This window comes from Daphnia pulex, chromosome 10 (assembly GCF_021134715.1).
Source record: "Daphnia pulex isolate KAP4 chromosome 10, ASM2113471v1".
Classification (NCBI taxonomy): Eukaryota; Metazoa; Arthropoda; class Branchiopoda; order Diplostraca; family Daphniidae; genus Daphnia; species Daphnia pulex.
In genome coordinates this window covers 14,316,549-14,334,872 of record NC_060026.1, presented here as the reverse complement: position 1 = coordinate 14,334,872, position 18,324 = coordinate 14,316,549, and the positions used below count along the sequence as shown (strand labels likewise).

Sequence of the window (18,324 nt, the reverse complement as noted above, 5' to 3'; positions counted from 1 at the left end):
ATGTTAAAAATAAAAGATAATAAAATATTGGCGAAAACGAAAGTTCAAAGTATTTTTTTTTTAATCATAAATATAAATATATTATAAACATCATTATCATAAGATAAGACAACGAGTTCTGATAAAAATAAAACTCATATTTTTTCTGTTTTCAACGGTTTTCAATAAAAAAAAAAATTTCAGTTTGTTTGGCTTGGCGCGCAATATCAATTTGATTTGTTCCTCCCTCCTATTAGCCTTGACTGTATAGTATAGCCCTACGAGAAGTCAGTACACGTTAACTCTCCACTCAAAGAGCAGCTCACAACGCAATTTGATTGTATTGACAAATTGCCTCCATCCAGATTTAGCATTATAAACTATTACATTATTGGACACTTCAAGGATATTGTATCGATTACAGTTAAAGTTACATTCATCCCTGATAAGTATAACAAAATTTGAAATTGCGGCTTCCCTTATCTGACAATACTGACATTAATTTTGACGACACCCATATTCGTCTGCTTTTCAACTAACGGACACCAGACTAGAAGTACAAAAAGGAGCATTTGTGGATTCAACAAACTTGAGCACTGGTATTTATAAGAAAATCTTTATATAGACTACATGACTGAGCAACATTAATTAAAGGGTTAGATATTGAAAACTAAAGTAGCCTATACAATTTTTAAATCAACACTGTCTAAAAGCTTTTGTATTTTTTGCAGGTACCATTGTCTTCTTTTAAAACCACATATTGGACTATGAAATACTGAAGTTGACTATAATCAAAAATTTTAGCCACAATGCCTCTTCAACTTGTTAAAGATTTGCCACCTCATGAACAAGCTTTGCTGACCTGCATGTTTTGCCACAGGAAGGAAGATAATGAATTACAGTATGGAAAATTCTACACAAACGAAAGTGTCACAGCACACTACTACTGCCTTCTTTTTTCATCTGGACTTGAGCAAAAAGGCACAGATGAAGAGGGTATTTTGGGTTTTCTGAAGCATGATATAATTAAAGAAAGCCGACGAGGAAGTAAGTTGAATTGTAGCAAATGCAGGCATAACGGAGCCACTGTTGGCTGTTGCAACAAAGCTTGCAAGAAAACTTATCATTTCCCATGTGGGGCCGAGAGCCGCATGCTCAACCAATACTTTGGAGCTTTTAATTCTTACTGTGTCAAGCATCAGCCTGTTCAGAATGTAGTTGTCAAAGGCAATGGACAGAAGGCCACATGCACCATTTGCCATGAAGAGGTTGTAGCTCACCCCAACTTTGATGTCCTGTGGGCTCCTTGCTGCAAGAAGCAATCCTGGTTTCATAGAGTCTGCATGCAAAAGCTAGCTCTGAGTGCCGGATATTTCTTCAAATGCCCGATTTGCAGTAACAACACTTTGTTCTGCAGTGAAATGAAACGATGTGGAATATACGTTCCGGAGCAGGATGCGTCATGGGAATTGGAACCCAACGCTTTCCAGGAATTAGTGCAGCGACATAACATATGTGATCACCCTGTCTGTATTTGTCCGAAAGGCCGGCAGCATGATGGCGAAGGAACGTAAGTTGTTAAAACAAATTTGTTTCCTGATAGTTCAGTTAACTTAGAATGGTCTCTTTATTAAATTTTTTATTGTACAGGAGATGGGAGCTTTTGCTGTGCTCTTCTTGTGGTTCAAAGGGTATCCACATTGGATGTGGCAGATTGGACTGGAGCACGATGGAGTGGGAATGTGATGACTGCAGTTCGCTAGAGTCCCGGCGAACCAGTGCGAATGGATCTCCAACTGCCGAGGTGCCTGCTACAGTTCCGTTAGCATCATCCATGCTGAATCCCGCTGTCGCCGCCAGCACTACGGCAACTCGTACTGGTGTGAAACGGCCTCGCTCAGAAGACTCGACTAGTGAGAGTGAAGATAAATCAAGCAGCAGCAGTGAAGACGAGAGTGAAGTTGACATCACTTCAATCAGCGATGCTGAATCTCCGGACAGCTCATTAGCATCCCCATCTCGTATGCTACACGTAGCTTATACTTACGAAACATTGCATATCTAACAACTTGCATTTATTTTAAGATTCAGCTCCTACAACTTCTCAACCGTCAAGAAACGTTGCCAAGAGAGGTGGCCGCGGTGGTCCTTGGTCATTGAGAGGTTCTCCTAGCCATTCCCAACCAAAACGGTCGTGCAACTTTGATAAACTTCGCTTCAAAGTCACCGACGATGACAAAAATATCATTGTATGATTTGTTTTGTTGTTTAATCATCTCTTGTTTGTAAATTTAATCATTTTGTGTTCTTACCAGGTAATCTTTGACAACGATGACAAGGCTCCGACTAAATCATACACCATTCCGGTTGATAAACCGACCTCTTCTCATTATCGTAAAATCCGTGCTACCAGCAAGTGAATCTTGAAAATCGACTTTTTATGCACTCTATTATCAATCGTTTTTTGTATAAGTATGTCAAATTGCCTGCCTTTGCGGCTTTCTCAATTTCATTTCCATGTATTTACATTTACAAATAAACGTGAAGATCGGCTGGATCTAATTCACTAAGCTAATCATTTTCTGCTTTTCTAAATTATGGCACTAGATGGCGTGCACTTGTATTATGTTTTCTCTTGCAGACGAACTCGGAATTTTAAAATTAGGTACGATGTCTGATTGTCTATTGCCGTCCTCTGACATGGATGCATTTCGAAAAATTCTTCAAAAAGCCAACTCCGTCGTCATATTGACTGGAGCAGGAGTATCAGCAGAGTCTGGAGTGCCTACATTTCGGGGAGCTGGAGGATTATGGAGGACGTATTCTGCACAAAATTTGGCGACTCCATCGGCGTTTCGGTCTAATCCTTCACTCGTTTGGGAGTTTTATCATCATCGCAGAGAAAATATGGCGTCAAAGTCTCCCAACAATGTAATAACCGACAGTTTAACTCGAATGATTTCCTCACTTTAATCTGTATTTTTTTCTTGTTTCAGGCACACAATGCAATTGCAGAGTTCCAACATAGAATGACTAAAGAAGGAAGGCACGTCAGTGTGATCACCCAAAATATTGATGAACTTCATCAAAGGGCTGGTTCAGTCAATGTCTTAGAACTGCATGGCAGTCTGTTCAAGACTCGGTGTCTGAAATGTAAAAAGATAGAACCCAATCATGACAGTCCCATTTGTGAAGCTCTTAGGGGAAAGGGGTAAGATTTTCCTTTTTTACTTATTTCAAATAAAAATCTAATTGTCTTACCCTTATTAGATCACCATCCCCAAATGAGGTTGGAGAATTGGTTCCAGAATCATTGTTGCCCAGATGCAAAGTTTCTTCCTGTGGAGGCCTTCTAAGGCCCCATGTTGTATGGTTCCATGAAAATCTGGATTCTGCCGTTCTCAAAAAAGCTGGTAATTAGTACAATTTTTTCTTCGATGTCAATTTTTTATGTGTCCTATTTACGTGTTTATTTTATTATCTAGATGAGGAACTTAATAGTTGCGATCTGTGTTTGGTCGTTGGAACATCATCAGTTGTCTATCCAGCAGCAATGTTTGCTCCCCAGGTTGCTGAAAGAGGGGTTCCCGTCGCGGAATTCAATATGGAAACTACTCCTGCTACTCATCACTTTGGGTATGAAACACCTAAACATTTGCATGTCGTAAAGTTCTTTTCATAACACGTTATTGACGTTTCTGGCAGATTTCATTTTTCGGGTCCTTGTGGGGAACTTTTACCTAAAGCGCTGGCACCTTGACGATCGTGCGCCCAACTGTTGAATTGCTACAGACACTACGGTTTATAAAGACCTACAGCTGATAAATTAACATGCTTGTGCATTTAAAGTCGTATTGTTTTTATTATTTGTAAAAAACTACATATGCGTATACAAAACTTTACTAGAATCCGTACGTGAAATATTTTAAAATATGCGAATATTTGATTACCCCAATAGTTGAATCTTTAACAGTTGCATCAGCTTTATCCACGATAATGATTGATTAAAATTAGATTTTTACATAAAGACGATTTATTCTAACAGAGAAAAATATCTACAAAATAAGTTGAAAACTTTTGGTTGGTCATTTGAATTTCGGATGCTAATTGTCAACGAAAACTTAAGTAAGCGTTAAAAAGAAGGGAAATAAAAAAATTAAATTTTTCATATTTTGTGTGTGGAATTCTTTGTTTGTAAATATAAAAATATCACGTGTGCTTAAAAAACGAACGAAAAAACAAAATCAATTCCTTTGTCTGTGTTAAAGGGACACCAGAAGAGGCTTCGATTTTGTTGTTAGTTTCGCGCCATTTCACGTACCGAATGAAAAGAAGAGTGAGGGATCAGGGAAAGGGTATTGTGAATGGCTAACAATGTTTCTCAGTGACCTCAAACGCGAGTTTTACGATGTTATATTGGGAAAAGTAATAATGAACGACTGATTTACCGATATTTTGTGTGTGATATAAAGTAATGTCTTTCTCATATTTTCTTTGTACAGCGTGTCTTGATATTTGTGAATTTCGACGTGGATGCCATAGCTTCATGTCGAATTCTGCAGTACCTGTTACTTTGTGATTCAATCAGCTATTCTATAGTCCCTGTGCAGAGCCAAAATGATCTCATTTCAGCCTACAAAGAGAGCTGTGAACAGGTGAAAATGCATTCGTAATAATATATATAGTGTTGAAGAAGTGAGTGTCAATATAATTTCTACAGTCGAACCACATTATTCTGATAAACTGTGGAGGAACTTTGGACATTGTAGAAACATTAGAACCATCAGAGGAAAAAATCTTCTATATTGCAGACTCACATCGGCCATATGATGTTTGTAACATCTACAACGATGGACAGGTAAATATCACTGTTTACTTTTTATAGCGAAAACTTTGTTGATTGTGTGCCATTGTTTAGGTTTGTATACTGGGAAAGGTAAATGAGAAAGAAGATATACCAACATATGAAGATATCTTTGGGAATGATGATGACGATGATGATGATGAGGTAGTTAATTAATTGGCATATGTTTAAATTTGAAACTGATAAATTTTTAAAATAATTAGGGCAGCAATCCTTCAGATGGAGAAGCAAATGGTGATGGTGATGATGATGAAGAAGAAGTTCGTGAATCTAAATCCAAACGTCAGAAATTGGATCCTGCTGAAATGGTTATGCGTCGTAGAGAAAAAAGGCTATGGCATGAGAAAAGAAAGGAGATTTTGTTTAACTATATGCAATTTTCTTTTTATTCATCGTCGGTAAGTTTAATTCAAAATCAAAACTGTATTCAACTTTTATTACCATTCATTTTCGTCGTTTAGACTGCTCTTCTTATGTTTGAACTTGCCTGGAAATTATCTAGAGACAGCAATGACTTGTTGTGGTAATAATTCTTTAAATTTTTAGCTGAGTAAGAATGTACATGGTTCATTGGTATTGCAGGTGGGCTATTATTGGTGTGAACGAACAGCAGCTTCTGGGTAAAGTCGAATCAAAAACCTCGGTTCTTGATAATGGCAAATTGCAAAGTCACATGATTCGATTGGCCCATTTATCGCAACACGGTGGAGAATCGACAGGAACCAAAGACGCACTATATATAACCCACGAAAAAGAGTAACATAATATTTTTGCTATTTAATTTACAGTAATTTAAATTAACTTTTTGTTTAAACAGTTTAAATTTGTCAATGTACCGACACTGGAGTTTATTGGAAAGCTTAAAATACTCTCCTCAAACAGCCAGTCATTTTCAACTTTGGACACTGAAAGGAGAGAAAAAACTCAACGAGTTTCTAGCTGAATTGGGGTAATTTCAGAATCCAAATATATTTTACTACTATTATTGCAATGTCTTTTATTATTGCTCACAGGCTTCCACTGTCTCAGTGTCGCCAAAAATTTAACTCTATGGATATCGAGCTTCGAAATGATTTGCGTGCCATTTTCCAGAAAAAAGTGGAAAAATACGACTTGGAAGACCTCGTTGAATACAGTTTTAATTCTCAGTATGGATTCCGGCCAAAGAATTCCGCCAGTGACTATGTCTACGCTCTTATAGCGTTGCTTGATTCGGCCGAAAAGGATAAAGATCCAGCCGATGCATTTCACGACGCACTGGAATGTCTTTCAAAGTATGCTTCTTAACCTCAAGTCATCTTCATAGAAAGAATCGTGATTGAGACATTGTTCCTTTCATATCTTTTAGCTCGAAAATGGATGCTGTTTATAAAGGAATCGAACTGGCCAAGCTTCAGCAAATGGCGATCGGAAAAGAAGTGCACACCTGTCTGGATATGGGTCACGTGATCAGCGCAGGACCTTGTTTGTACGCAGTTATCCAAGACGTAATAATAATGAATCGTATTCATCCCTGACACGAATAGCATCTAAACAACTTGTGCAACATACAGGGGACACCAGACGCCAAGTACTATGGTTATCCGCACAGTTTGCTCATGCTGGGACAGTTTCTTCTCAAAGCCCACATCTCGCGAGCACGAGGTCGTGGATTGAGAGCGAGAGAGCTTCCACTCATCATTTCAGCCCCATCGGCGTCTCGACCATCTCATTGCCTTTTATTGGGTTTGCCTCCTTTATCATTGGATTCCCCTAAAAAGTAAGTGCCTCATCTCCTAGAATTCCATTTACCGTTTCTTAACCGTTTGCAACGATTGTCACAGCTTGATTGGAAAAGCCTTTGAGCAAGCAGCTGAAAATACCCAAACAGAAATCACATCTGTATTTTTTGACTCCTCCGGTATGAGATTTGTGTTGCTGTAGGTAGCGATTTATTTACTAATTCGTTTTTCTCTTGAATGCGCAGTGATCGAGATCAACTCGGAATGCCGAACCAATTTCTTGGATTCGCTCTTTTCACTCCTAGAGTAACACAAATTTACCGAACCCGAACGGTCAAAATGGGATTAGTGATTCACATCAAACGAGTATCTTTTTTCTTCTTATTCTTATTTAAGGCTGTACTCCCTCTAGAGAATTTTCTCCCCCTTTTTTTTTTAAACATGCCATACTTGATTTTAAAACAGTGTGTAGAATTTCGTTGGCGATTTCCCGTGCAAATTATATATTATCGCCGATTATACATCCTTTATTGCAATAACTTTTTATCTACTTTACCTTTTGAAAAGGCAGCCAGTCTTAAGTAAGTTAAGTATCTCACGGCAAACAATTGGATGCGCTTGATTCCCGACATGTGTTATGGCTTCCGCGCATCCATTCTGTTTCATTCACGGTTGACAGCAATTTATTTGTTTCCATGTCGCAATTCAATAGGGATGCGCTTGGAAGATCTTACAGTTGCCTTCATTATTCGGGAGATTCTTTTTCTCGGGTGGTTTGATTTGTGGTTCAAGTTAATTGTGCCATTTATTGCCGAGCCCAAATTGGAGCTGCTTAAGATTAAAATCTATTCCCACCTGTTCTTTCCCTTACTAAAAAGAGTTGAGCTAATTTCTTTTATGAGGAGGCATAAATTTCAATGATCATGTTAAGTTGGCTCCCATTTCTTTAACCCCAAATTGCCCCGCCCGGAGTAGTTAATCGAGTAGGCGAGAGCCGTGAGCGTCGTGATTCGTGTGCCGATTCACTCTGCCGGTCTCATTTGACTGACTAGGGCGAACCATTTCGGAAATATCTAGACGCAATCAAGCTTGCACATCGAAAAAATCAACAACCTTAGAAGCAATTTGAAGTCAATCGCCTGCGGATGAGTCAGTACGTATAATTGATTGCCATGGGCGACTAGTTAATTTAATTTAGTTTCTTTCTTTTGTATAACCGACTGTCATTAATCTTCCTGGTTTACATCTGCCTGAAATCGTTTTAGCAATTTCTACTTGTCTAAACGTTTTAATAATGCATCCTCCCCACATGCACGTGACGAAGTTCAACGAACGTTTGCCTAATCCGCCGAAAGCCATCTGCTCTCTACCGGCTCGATCGCTTTTGAATCCTGTCATGCGTGTGCATATTATGCATTTCATTCCGGCAGTTTTAGAAACCGCAATCCGACCAATTGAATGAAATCTTTTAACTTCAAACAAATTCATTCGATCGGAGAACAGGGAGGTCGACGTACTTGTGAATCCGTCGGAAATCTTTTTGAGTAGAGCTCAGCAGGAGCTGCTTTTTGGTTGTTTGACGGAGCGTGATTCCATTTATTAGTATCCCGCCCAGAAGCCCCAAGGCAGTTGTTCAAGCTGTGCATCATCACTACACTACAGTGGGAGAAAAAGATGAGTAAAACAACACGGAAGTCTCTCGGCCGTCGAAGGGAGAGAGAGAGAGGCATTTTTATGATTTGCCCTGCGGCGTTCTTTTGTGGGAGCGTGCAACGGGAAGAAGAAAAGTACCGATATTCGTGCAAGTGTTGGCCAGTCAACAGACAACTCTCTCGTGAATGTGTACAACGTTTTCCTTGCATTCAAGTGGCGGTATTATACGACTCTCCAAGTTTTCCCCCATTTAAAACATTCAATTTTTCGTTTCCGTTGCGAGTGTTTTTAATTGGTTCCGAGGAAACAAAGCATTGTTGGTATTGTTGCGCTATCAACCGTAGAAAGGCCCTCGACGGGGTTGCCTCAGATTCTATTAGAGGTTATGCAGTAGTATACTGTTAACGAAGCGATGGGAACTTAATATTGGCCTTCCTTGAGGAGGAAGTAAAGTTTGTTTGTCTCTCGTCTCCAAACTGAAACCTCGGGACTAACTTTTAAGTGAACTCGCCATGGCGAGCACAATGGACGCATTCAAAGGTGTCTTCCGCGAGGAACCCTGGGCTACGCCACTGCTGGGTAAGTGAATTTAATTTAATTTTGTGATGTATTAAACTAATTTTTTTTTTAATTTTCCAGCCATGTCTGTCATCACCCTGTGCTCACTTTTACTGTACACAGTCGTCTGTTTCTGCTTTTGGATCAAGCCTTCCTTGTCCAGGTAATAAATTGTCTAGACCGAGGGGGGCAACATTTACAGTACAGTGATCTCTGTTTACTCGACTGGATTATATATCAGAAGTTTTGATTGGATATAAATAACGGTTCTTATAATCTAATGAGGTTACTTGTTGTTTTTTTTTGCGACTCAGGAGGTCTTCGTTACTGCCGTGGTTGCAAATTCCATTTCTCATCGGCTTGATGTGCTTGGCTTCCATCGCCATCGTTGCGGCTGTGCCATTAAACGATGGATCGTGTCGCACCCTTTTTATTGGCCCCGGAGTCGGTTATGCGCTCCTGGCCGCTGGATTGCTGTCTAGAATCATCCAGCACACTATGCGAGCCCATGTGTTCCTTCACTGGCTCCTCATCTTCTTCGTCGTTTTGAATCAATTCGTCATCAGCATCGCCTATTTGTTCCGCAGCACCCGGAAGACTTGCAGTTTGACAGTTCACGATCAGCTGTTGATGATGCTCTACCCAGCGTTGCTGATTGGAGTAATTTTACTTCTGGTCTACCGGACAACCCGAAGAACTCGATCGCAATGGAAATCTCGACAAGCGATTCACGTTGGACTGGCTGCCACATTTGGAGGAGCCTTTGCCGGATGTTGGTTAGGAGCCGCTTGCGTCCTCGGCGATGCTCTCCTGTCCTCCTGCATCGGATTCGGCTGCCTGACAACTTCTGTGATTGTTTCTCTTATCGCTCTGATCCCCAAACAGGAGCGCATCGATGTCACTGACGACAGCATCTACTCGGAGAAGGAAGATGCCGTCTATCACCAAGAACGTAATCCCAAAGACATGCATGTAGTTACAGAGTATATGGAACCGGTAAGCCGGAGCTCAGAAAAGCAAATCCTTAGTGATCCAGGTGATTTATTTATATACGATTATTTCAATTATTTATGAGATGTTTATGTATTTCTTTATGAATGAATTAGAGATTATTATAGTGCCGATTAGTCCTGACGGCCAAACCATTCCGGACATAGCTTTACAGGCCATAAATAAAGCTCGCAACGGTCAATATCATCATCACCACGGTGGTAATCGGAGATCTCGTGATCATGTCGATGTCGGACGAGGTCATCATCATCATCATCACCACCAACAGCAAGGAGGCCAGCAGCAACGATCTCCTCATCGTTGGCACAATAAACTACGCCCGGAGATGACTTCCAGCCGCAAGACCAATAAAACCCTTAGGTCACGAAAAGAGGTCGGCAATCGTGGCCAGTCTAGAAACGGTCCGGCGGACAAAGTTCATCGAACACCCTACAATCACCGCGGCTGGCTTTACTGACGGAAACAAAAGTACGATTGTGAGTCATTGTAAAACAAGGTATTCGTTGCTTTTCATATCACAAAGTTTACGTATTTATTAGTACCTTTTACCCTGTACCCTGTATCTATTTTAAAAGAAGCGCGTTGACTGTGTGCATGTGGCTTCTTTTAAAAAAGTTGGTTGTCGCATATTCCTATTCTCATAGCTGTTATTTGTAATACAATATTTTATTATGTTCTAAATATTACCGTTCCGAATTAAATTCAAATAAGTGAATATTTTACCTTGCACCAAAAGTCGTGTATTTGTTTAAGTAATAACAATGGTTTTGGGGATATAATAATATTAGCAAAAGTTTTTAGTGTTCGTAAGACATCACCACACCTCTAATCAGCCAAAAACCCAACCCAATGGTGACACTACAATTCGTCTTCAAGCTAACAAAACCTATTGATATCTCTAAAGCAATTCCCATGCTATAAATCTACTTGGTGGCCATCAGGTGAGGAAGATGGAGACGACGGAATCATCGAGAATTTCCGTCTCCTTTGCCTCCTTTGCCTCCTTTGCCTTGGTATCCCTTGCCTCCATGATGATCTCCATGATGATCTCCATGATGATCTCCATGATATTCTCCATGGTCTCCTTTGCTGCCTTTACTTCCTTTGCTTCCTTTAGGTCCTTCAGGGCCTGGTGGTCCCTCATATCCCTTTCCTTCTCCATGATGTCCCATATCTCCCTTGTATCCTTTATCTCCTTTTGGTCCTGCCATTCCGTGAAATCCGGGATATCCTCGAGGACCTTGAGGACCTGGATGTCCTGGATGGCCTGGTGGTCCCATACTTCCTGTTGGTCCGTGACTTCCTGTTGGTCCCTTTTCTCCGTGGGCACCAGTCGCTCCGGGTTCTCCTTTTTCCCCTTTTATTCCTAGTTTAAGTGACATGAAAGGTAAGTTACTTCAAAATTTAGTACTAACAAACTAGTGCACCACATTAATGTTAGACTAACGGATTTATGTTCAAAAATACTAGGAAATGAAACTATTTTCTTACCATGTTTGGCAATCAGCAGCAATAATTCATCGACACCCTTCGAATTCGAATTCCAATTCGAATAGCCAAAACCGCGCCATTTTTTCGCATCCGTTTCCGGGACGTAACTACCTGCAAAGACAAAAAGTAAGAATTGCAAATGTTTCAGCATCATTTTTAGCGTAGACTTAAATTTCTTCAAATGATTTTTACGTACCACGATGCTGTAGAGTTCTGGCTGATATTTCCGGTTGAATTAAAAATTGGCTAAAATAAGGATGGAAGAACGGATGGCTAACTTCTTGTCGGTGCTCCATCATGGGTGAATTTATTTGGTCCATGCACAGCACGAACCCGGTAAGGCATACGCAAACTACAGCGACCAAAGAGAACATTCTGTTTGTGTTGTTGAATGTACTGTATTCTTCAAAATTGAAAATCACGACAATTTATACTCTTTTTCCCCGCACAGGCGGTCCTCGATGACGATTGGATTGAAAAAATAGACGAAATCATCCAATTTTATTGATTGGTCGGCTTGCTCTTGGATCGAAATTATGGACATGGCTGAGTTATTTAGAGCACAAAATGATGCATATAAGGTAGATATAAAAAGATCCCGAGAGCCCATCCATTAGTCTCCGAAGGTAGTATTTTTCTTCCGAACACAGTTCTTCTTTTAGCCCTTAATTTGGATTTCTATTATTGAAGAACCATGTTTCGTTGGTTTGTAATTGGAAACCAGTTCCTGAAAACTGATAAGTTACCATTTACATGACCGCAAATGCATTTGCTTCGTTTTTCAAATGATGGCAGAATTGACATGAGCCAAAAATACGCCACGTGTGGTTGATTATTTGATGAACCACTCACGTCCCGCTTGCCAACCCCGGAAAATGCCCCACAATGCCGCCTTCCATTTTTAGCATCTGATTTGAATAAAAGTCTTATATAACGTTCTAACCTTGACGAATACGTAACATGCTCGGACGAGAACGTTCTGCTGTTGCGGTAATTCGATGCATAAAACATCAGCTTATTTTTGAATTACTTTTTTAGATCAAATTTTGAAATTTAAGCGAATGAATCCAGCGCTAAAGTTTGATGAATGAAACCAAATTTGTTTCCAATATTGACACTTTTCATTGGCACTCCTTCTGTCCTGTATTTTCTATGCATTCCTTTTTTCCGTTATTCTGACTTATAACCATAATCTTGTTATTAGTTTCTTGTTATCAACTAATCGTAAAACTAGCGCCTGTAGACTGGCCGCAGCTCTATTCAACTCATCTGTGCGTTGCCTGCGCACTCCTCTGGCTCAAGGCTATATGGATTTATGGAACCAGATCCCATCTTCAATTGGGCGTTACAGTTTACCTCAAAAGAAAGTGACTCATCAGTGGACCTTGATTTACATTGAACGAGAGGCACTTGGTTATGCTCAGGTAAAAAAGATTTACTCAAATTCAGTTTTGCATTCATTATATTCGTGTATTTTTCAACGTTGAAACAGGGATTATTAAGTTAAGTGGTAGGTAATTCAGATACGTTTTAATCATAAGATTGGCACTGAAACAAACTCATAATTTAAAGATAATATCAGTCCCAGCACCGACACAACTACTTATACTACTAAAATACCACTCCACCTCTAGTATTAAGCAAAAACCTAACCCAGTGTCAACGCTACAATTCGTCTTCAAGCTAACAAAATCTATTGATATCTTAAACAATTCCCGTGCTAACTACTTAGTGGCTACCAGGTGAGGAAGATGGAGACGACGGAGTCGAGTTTCATCGTCATCACAGGCAGGTGTACTACCTGAATTTCCTGGACATCCTTTGTCTCCTTATAGTCTCCTTTGTCTCCTTATAGTCTCCTTTGTCTCCTTATAGTCTCCTTTGTCTCCTTGGCTTTTAGATTAATTATTTAGAGAAAAAGACACAGACTAACGAACTAATGCCACACATAAATATGCTTACCGCTTCTTGCAAACAGCGAGACTAAATCAGACAGGTTCGGATTCGATTGGCCAAATCCGCGCCATTTTTTAAAATCCGTTTCCGGAACGTTACTACCTGCAAAGACAAAGTAAGAATTGCAATTTTTCAACATTACTTTTAGCGTATACTGTGCTGTTTTGTGTTTAATTTATCTGATATAATTTTACATACCACGATGGTGAGTTCTGGCTGATATTTTCGGTTGAATTAAAAAGTGACTAAAATAAGGATCGAAGCTAACTCCATGCCGACGATGCTCGATTGCGGTTGAATTTCTTTGACCCATGCACAGCACGAACCCGGTAAGACATACGTAAACTAGAGTGACCAAAGAGAACATTCTGTTTGTGTTTTTGAGTGCACTGTTCTTCAACATTGGATAGCACAACAATTTATATACTCTTTTTCCCCGCACAGGCGTGCCTCGACGACGATCGGATGGAAAGAATCATCCAACTTATCGATTGGTCGGCTTGCTCTTGGATCGAAATTATGGTCTTTGCCGAGTTAATTTTAGAGCACAACATGGTTCACCCAAGGTAGATATATATAAAAAGAATTGAGCTCATTAGTCCCAGTTAGTATTCATCTTCGGAACACAGTTCTTCTTTTAACTCTTAATTTAGATTTCTATTATTGGAGAACCATGTTTCGTTAGATTTTAATTGGAAACCAGTTTCTGAAAATCGATAAGTTACCAGACGAAGCGCATTTGCCGAGTTTTTAATAAAATGGTGGTATTGACATTACGCCAAAAATACGCCACGTGCGGTTCATTATTTGATGAACCACTCAGGTGCCGCTTGCCAACCCCGGAAAATGCCCCGAAAGCCACCTTCCATTTATAGCACACCTGATTTGAATAAAATTCTTCATTCGAATCTTGACGACTGCGTAACATGTTCGGACAAGAACGTTCTGCTGTTGCGGTAAAACCGACGCATGAAACATTTTCAGGTAAATCAAATTTAATCCATCATTGAAGTTTGCCATCAAATATTTTTGAATGAAACAAAATTTGTTTCCATGAAGTTTCAGTAGCACTGTCCTGTAATTTCTATGCATTCCTTTTTTTCCGTTATTCTGACTTATAACCATAATATTGTTAATAGTTTTTTGTTATCTTAACTAATCGTAGAACTATATAGCCTGTACGAAAGTAGACTGGCGGCGGTTTTATTCAAATCTTCCGTGCGTTGCATGCGCACTCCTTTAGGCAACCAGATCCCATCTTCAATTGGGCGTTACAGTTTACCTCAAAAGAAAGTGACTCATCAGTGGACCTTGATTTACATTGAACGAGAGGCACTTGGTTATGCTCAGGTAAAAAAGATTTACTCAAATTCAGTTTTGCATTCATTATATTCGTGTATTTTTCAACGTTGAAACAGGGATTATTAAGTTAAGTGGTAGGTAATTCAGATACGTTTTAATCATAAGATTGGCACTAAAACAAACTAACTCATATAATTTAAAGATAAATATCAATCCCAGCACCGACACAACTACTTTTCCATCAAGAATTGTGAACAGCATCTACCCCATTTCCTTTCGCTATTAAGTTTTTTAAAATTGTTCTACTATAACGACCAGGAGGACCCAGAACTCCAGCAGGTCCAGCTTCTATAAATCATCCTGATGTTGTTGGACATAGGCCTATAAAAATTAGTAAAATTGGTCAGACTGATAACAATTATGACAAACGGAGCTCTTGTGAGCCACCGATAGACATACCGAATGAAGCTAAGATGGTGTCCAAGCCCAGGAGGCTTATAAGCGAAACTTGTCTGGCAATAGCTTCAGATTTTCCTTTCAGATCATTATTGTCCTTGGCAAAAATATCTAAAATGAAAAAAATAGCTGATTAACTCTAATTCGATATTTAGTCAATTTGTAAAGCTTATACAGTTATAAAAATGTCTTATACTATTTTAATAGTAACATTTTTTTAATACCTTGGCGTTGAACATTTTCAGCAAACGGTTGATGGTTGTAATAGTAGTAGTTGAAATAAGGGTGAACACCATGCGGATAGGAATTTAAATTCTTCATCAGTGTTAAATCATGCATTGCAAATCGATTTTGGCCCATGGTTGCCATCGCCAGAGAAGCAAGAAGGAAGCAGTAAAATACCATGCTGATTGAACGGGACATCTTCCACAAGTCTGTATGTTTCAAACTCCAATCTTCGTCTTTATATACTTTTTAAGCGACTGATGGGCGAGGCTACATTTGTTTTTAAACCCATCGGAATAGGAGGTGAACTAAAGTTCGTTACCTTTATCCTCCCTCTGTTCAAATTGAAGGCCAATGTTATCAGTCGATCAATCGGGTGGCTATAAATGGGTTATCCAAATCACGGGTCTTCTTTTCAGTTTATTTTTAGATATTATTCGGTTGTAATGCTGGCGGTTAAACTTGCTTTGAAATTGTTTCTAAATATAACACGTAATGAAAAATTGCCAAAAAAGGGTGTGGGGATCCCACACCCTTTTTGAACGAAGATCCGATTGATTCAAGTTTTTCGTTTTGGACATGGAATTATGGTAATTTTTGTTTCTAATTTAGTCCCCGAATTAAGACCCCCTGAGAGAAGAGCAAAATCAAACAGTTGCAAAATCAGTAGTGTTATCATGATGACACCGAAACCGGTATTTTTCTAACTATTTTAAATTCAACACTAGGCTTCTCGGCGACAATCAACCGCAATTGGATTAAACTTGAATTTTGATTTTTCCTGATAACATTTAATTCATCGGTAGGAGTGTGGGCCTTTTTATTTTAATTAATTTCCGTCCAAGTCAAGGTAAGATGGCGCATATAGACATACATTGCAGGTATATTCCAAATCATGTAGTTTTCGCTATCGTTGTGGCAAAATCTTTAGCTAAGGATAAATGTGTGCTTTATATGGAAATTGTTTTATTCACGAAAGTTTTTATCCAAGGAGATCAAGTCTACAGGTGAATCTTTGATTGATTAGGGCTATAAAATCAATAAAGAATGTCCGAGTAACGCTGGGCGAAAAGGCTTTCAATAAACCACAAACTGTCAAATAGCCAAATCCGTACAATTTGGCTATGTTTACTAATTGATTGTAATCAAGTAATAAATTTTTGTTTGACTTGTAAATGACTTACAGCAAAATTCCTGTTTAAATTTTCTGTTGTGTGGTGCCAGTGCCACAAGCAGGAAAGATCCAGTGCGCTGATCTGCCGTTCCTTATGCAGTCGCTGCTCTGAATCGGAAAGTTTGCAGCTAATAATTCTACTTCAACTGCTTCAACTTAAAGACTTGGCCAAGTTGTCGCCTTGGGATCCACATTGAGCTTTACTGTTCTAGAAATTTAAAATTTTTTAAGTATTTATAAAAAAAAAATATAAGGACTGACGATAGCATTCTCTGACGTCACACCACACTCACGGTATTTAATAATAAAAATTGCTAGAAACTCAATTTCAAATTTTCATTGGCAAACAAAAAAGAAGATAGCGAAGATAGCAAAAAATATTGCGTTTTTCGGTTTTTTGCTGATTTAATTTGGCATCGCCGCTTTTCGATTCTCACAAATGTTCGTCTGCAGTGCAAATAAAAATTGAAACTGGATGAATTGTGTTGACTGTTTCTTACTAATTTACTACAACCTAATAGAATTTAAAACCAAGGAAGTTTAAAAAATTTTAAAAACTTGCAACTACTTAATTAGTTTACTTAAGTGGCTACTACTACTTTCGTTGTTTAGGAAACAGTTGGACCACAGACTTTGAGACTTACAAGTCTGGGTGAGCCAACTCAGTTCACGTTGTTGTGTTTAAGTGCGAACCATTTAATTATTTGATTCTAGTGAGATGGAGATTGTAGAGTTGTGCGTTGATGTAAGATGCAGAAAATTCAACTCACCTGAGCCAACACCACGACATTCATCAAAGTAAAGGCAGCAGGTAAGAACTTTTTGGTATCTTTTCGCGAATTGTAATTTCAATTGACAATTGCCGACTGATCACGTGCCCCAATTCGCATTAGCAATCGTTTCGTTAAATTGAAGTGTTGGTCCGACATTTTCTTTTGAACGGCCGTTGCTTTTTATCCTTTTTCATACCGTGCGACTGTCATTTTATACCGCAGGTAAAATTAATTTTGCCAATTCAAATGGGGGGGGGGGAGTGAAACGCATTTACTGAAGATAAACGAGATGCGTAGGGAATAGAAACGTTTCATTCTCGTGTTGATTTGATTTCGAGCTGCGATAGGCAATAGGAAAACAAATTGAGACATTTCAATTTTTTTGGGGAAAATCAATTAATTTAATGGCAATTAAAATGAGATTTTTCACGTCTCCTGCCCTTATTTTTAGAGATAGACACGCGATTTTTTATGGACGATTGCACAATTGAAATGTGAATTCATCAGTAAAAAGAATTATTTGGAAATTCTATTCCGTAAACGAATTAGAGACGAATAAATGTTCTCTCATTCCAAGTCCACCCTCTAATCCCTCTATATTGTAAATTCGGCAATCAAATTTGGTTTTCTTCTTGTCGCGTCCACATTTTTATAGGTAGAAAATTGAAAACTGGTGTGTGCATTATAAATGCATAGTTACATCCACTGTTCAATTTTCGTCAAGAAATTCCCCCTCCTCCCCGAATTGGAGTCGATCGAATTTTTTCCCCTTCCCAATTTTTTTTAGTCCCAAAATTAGTTTTTTGTTTTATTGATTTAAACATTTTTATTTATTTGCTTTTTTAAAATATCAGCTTGAAATTTTACGTGATTTCAAGCAGTGTTTGGCAATTGAATTAATTTTTGTAGGGGGGGAGAGACTAATCTAATTCCCTTCCCTTGATTTTGCAGATAGTAAATATCCGTGAATTTTCGTTGAGTCATACAAAACTATAATGAGTATATGGAACTGTGAAGAAATTTTGAGAAAATTCCAATCGGTTAAAAAATTAAAAGCAAATGAATTTTCCCCCATTTCTAGTCTACCCTCTATATTGTAAATCTAGTTTCAATTTCAAACAGTTCAATTTCCGTTTAGAAATTTCCACTCCTTCACGAATT

The 18,324-nt window shown here is 38.8% G+C and overlaps 6 protein-coding genes and 2 long non-coding RNA genes across 10 annotated transcripts; 5 read left to right on the top strand and 3 right to left on the bottom strand.

Moving 5' to 3' along the window:
* Window positions 1–249: 249 nt before the first annotated feature.
* On the top strand, window positions 250–2,554 carry LOC124203886 (G2/M phase-specific E3 ubiquitin-protein ligase-like). 3 transcript variants are annotated; one of them, XM_046600767.1, is made up of 6 exons: window positions 250–428; window positions 529–578; window positions 711–1,549; window positions 1,630–2,000; window positions 2,065–2,228; window positions 2,295–2,554. In XM_046600767.1, the coding sequence occupies exons 3-6, from the start codon at window positions 789–791 to the stop codon at window positions 2,397–2,399; spliced, it is 1,401 nt and encodes a 466-aa protein (XP_046456723.1). In that variant the 5' UTR covers window positions 250–428; window positions 529–578; window positions 711–788; the 3' UTR covers window positions 2,400–2,554. The 3 variants fall into 3 exon arrangements, with proteins under 3 accessions (XP_046456723.1, XP_046456722.1, XP_046456721.1); XM_046600766.1 differs by having other exon boundaries at window positions 529–634; XM_046600765.1 differs by having other exon boundaries at window positions 250–634.
* A 62-nt stretch (window positions 2,555–2,616) lies between these two features.
* Window positions 2,617–4,218, top strand: LOC124203888 (NAD-dependent protein deacylase). The gene is made up of 5 exons (XM_046600769.1): window positions 2,617–2,910; window positions 2,976–3,190; window positions 3,250–3,392; window positions 3,465–3,615; window positions 3,685–4,218. The coding sequence occupies exons 1-5, from the start codon at window positions 2,650–2,652 to the stop codon at window positions 3,737–3,739; spliced, it is 825 nt and encodes a 274-aa protein (XP_046456725.1). The 5' UTR covers window positions 2,617–2,649; the 3' UTR covers window positions 3,740–4,218.
* Window positions 4,219–4,266: 48 nt separating this feature from the next.
* Window positions 4,267–7,103, top strand: LOC124203885 (cell division control protein 45 homolog). The gene is made up of 13 exons (XM_046600764.1): window positions 4,267–4,404; window positions 4,482–4,634; window positions 4,700–4,837; window positions 4,898–4,987; window positions 5,047–5,241; window positions 5,305–5,366; window positions 5,426–5,599; window positions 5,661–5,792; window positions 5,857–6,117; window positions 6,192–6,330; window positions 6,397–6,602; window positions 6,667–6,743; window positions 6,810–7,103. The coding sequence occupies exons 1-13, from the start codon at window positions 4,354–4,356 to the stop codon at window positions 6,872–6,874; spliced, it is 1,743 nt and encodes a 580-aa protein (XP_046456720.1). The 5' UTR covers window positions 4,267–4,353; the 3' UTR covers window positions 6,875–7,103.
* On the bottom strand, window positions 4,763–5,431 carry LOC124203892. Its single transcript, XR_006878667.1, has 2 exons — window positions 5,285–5,431; window positions 4,763–5,175 (listed from the first exon to the last, which is right to left on the bottom strand). It is a non-coding gene; the product is annotated as an uncharacterized LOC124203892 (long non-coding RNA).
* Window positions 7,104–7,237: 134 nt separating the features above from the next.
* LOC124203887 lies at window positions 7,238–10,467 on the top strand. The gene is made up of 4 exons (XM_046600768.1): window positions 7,238–8,796; window positions 8,857–8,938; window positions 9,090–9,811; window positions 9,882–10,467. The coding sequence occupies exons 1-4, from the start codon at window positions 8,730–8,732 to the stop codon at window positions 10,241–10,243; spliced, it is 1,233 nt and encodes a 410-aa protein (XP_046456724.1). The 5' UTR covers window positions 7,238–8,729; the 3' UTR covers window positions 10,244–10,467.
* Window positions 10,468–10,503: 36 nt separating this feature from the next.
* LOC124203890 (otolin-1-like) lies at window positions 10,504–11,696 on the bottom strand. The gene is made up of 3 exons (XM_046600770.1): window positions 11,474–11,696; window positions 11,278–11,388; window positions 10,504–11,152 (listed from the first exon to the last, which is right to left on the bottom strand). The coding sequence occupies exons 1-3, from the start codon at window positions 11,649–11,651 to the stop codon at window positions 10,752–10,754; spliced, it is 690 nt and encodes a 229-aa protein (XP_046456726.1). The 5' UTR covers window positions 11,652–11,696; the 3' UTR covers window positions 10,504–10,751.
* Window positions 11,485–15,093, top strand: LOC124203893. The gene is made up of 4 exons (XR_006878668.1): window positions 11,485–11,613; window positions 11,729–13,799; window positions 13,887–14,217; window positions 14,399–15,093. It is a non-coding gene; the product is annotated as an uncharacterized LOC124203893 (long non-coding RNA).
* Window positions 14,609–15,448, bottom strand: LOC124203891. Its single transcript, XM_046600771.1, has 3 exons — window positions 15,216–15,448; window positions 14,995–15,102; window positions 14,609–14,916 (listed from the first exon to the last, which is right to left on the bottom strand). Exons 1-3 carry the CDS (start codon window positions 15,412–15,414, stop codon window positions 14,891–14,893), a joined length of 333 nt encoding a protein of 110 aa, XP_046456727.1. The 5' UTR covers window positions 15,415–15,448; the 3' UTR covers window positions 14,609–14,890.
* Window positions 15,449–18,324: the final 2,876 nt, after the last annotated feature.

Coding starts and splice junctions, on each gene's coding strand:
- LOC124203885 (XM_046600764.1), top strand. CDS start 4,354: ATGTTTCTCAGTGACCTCAAACGCGAGTTTTACGATGTTATATTGGGA. Junction 4,838..4,897: donor ACATCTACAACGATGGACAG/GTAAATATCACT, acceptor GCCATTGTTTAG/GTTTGTATACTGGGAAAGGT. Junction 4,988..5,046: donor ATGACGATGATGATGATGAG/GTAGTTAATTAA, acceptor TAAAATAATTAG/GGCAGCAATCCTTCAGATGG.
- LOC124203888 (XM_046600769.1), top strand. CDS start 2,650: ATGTCTGATTGTCTATTGCCGTCCTCTGACATGGATGCATTTCGAAAA. Junction 3,393..3,464: donor TGCCGTTCTCAAAAAAGCTG/GTAATTAGTACA, acceptor TTTATTATCTAG/ATGAGGAACTTAATAGTTGC. Junction 3,616..3,684: donor CCTGCTACTCATCACTTTGG/GTATGAAACACC, acceptor CGTTTCTGGCAG/ATTTCATTTTTCGGGTCCTT.
- LOC124203886 (XM_046600767.1), top strand. CDS start 789: ATGCCTCTTCAACTTGTTAAAGATTTGCCACCTCATGAACAAGCTTTG. Junction 1,550..1,629: donor CAGCATGATGGCGAAGGAAC/GTAAGTTGTTAA, acceptor TTTATTGTACAG/GAGATGGGAGCTTTTGCTGT. Junction 2,229..2,294: donor ACGATGACAAAAATATCATT/GTATGATTTGTT, acceptor TGTTCTTACCAG/GTAATCTTTGACAACGATGA.
- LOC124203887 (XM_046600768.1), top strand. CDS start 8,730: ATGGCGAGCACAATGGACGCATTCAAAGGTGTCTTCCGCGAGGAACCC. Junction 8,797..8,856: donor CTGGGCTACGCCACTGCTGG/GTAAGTGAATTT, acceptor TTAATTTTCCAG/CCATGTCTGTCATCACCCTG. Junction 8,939..9,089: donor ATCAAGCCTTCCTTGTCCAG/GTAATAAATTGT, acceptor TTTGCGACTCAG/GAGGTCTTCGTTACTGCCGT.
- LOC124203891 (XM_046600771.1), bottom strand. CDS start 15,414: ATGTCCCGTTCAATCAGCATGGTATTTTACTGCTTCCTTCTTGCTTCT. Junction 15,103..15,215: donor TGAAAATGTTCAACGCCAAG/GTATTAAAAAAA, acceptor TTTTCATTTTAG/ATATTTTTGCCAAGGACAAT. Junction 14,917..14,994: donor CACCATCTTAGCTTCATTCG/GTATGTCTATCG, acceptor TAATTTTTATAG/GCCTATGTCCAACAACATCA.
- LOC124203890 (XM_046600770.1), bottom strand. CDS start 11,651: ATGTTCTCTTTGGTCGCTGTAGTTTGCGTATGCCTTACCGGGTTCGTG. Junction 11,389..11,473: donor CAGAACTCTACAGCATCGTG/GTACGTAAAAAT, acceptor TTGTCTTTGCAG/GTAGTTACGTCCCGGAAACG. Junction 11,153..11,277: donor GCTGCTGATTGCCAAACATG/GTAAGAAAATAG, acceptor CACTTAAACTAG/GAATAAAAGGGGAAAAAGGA.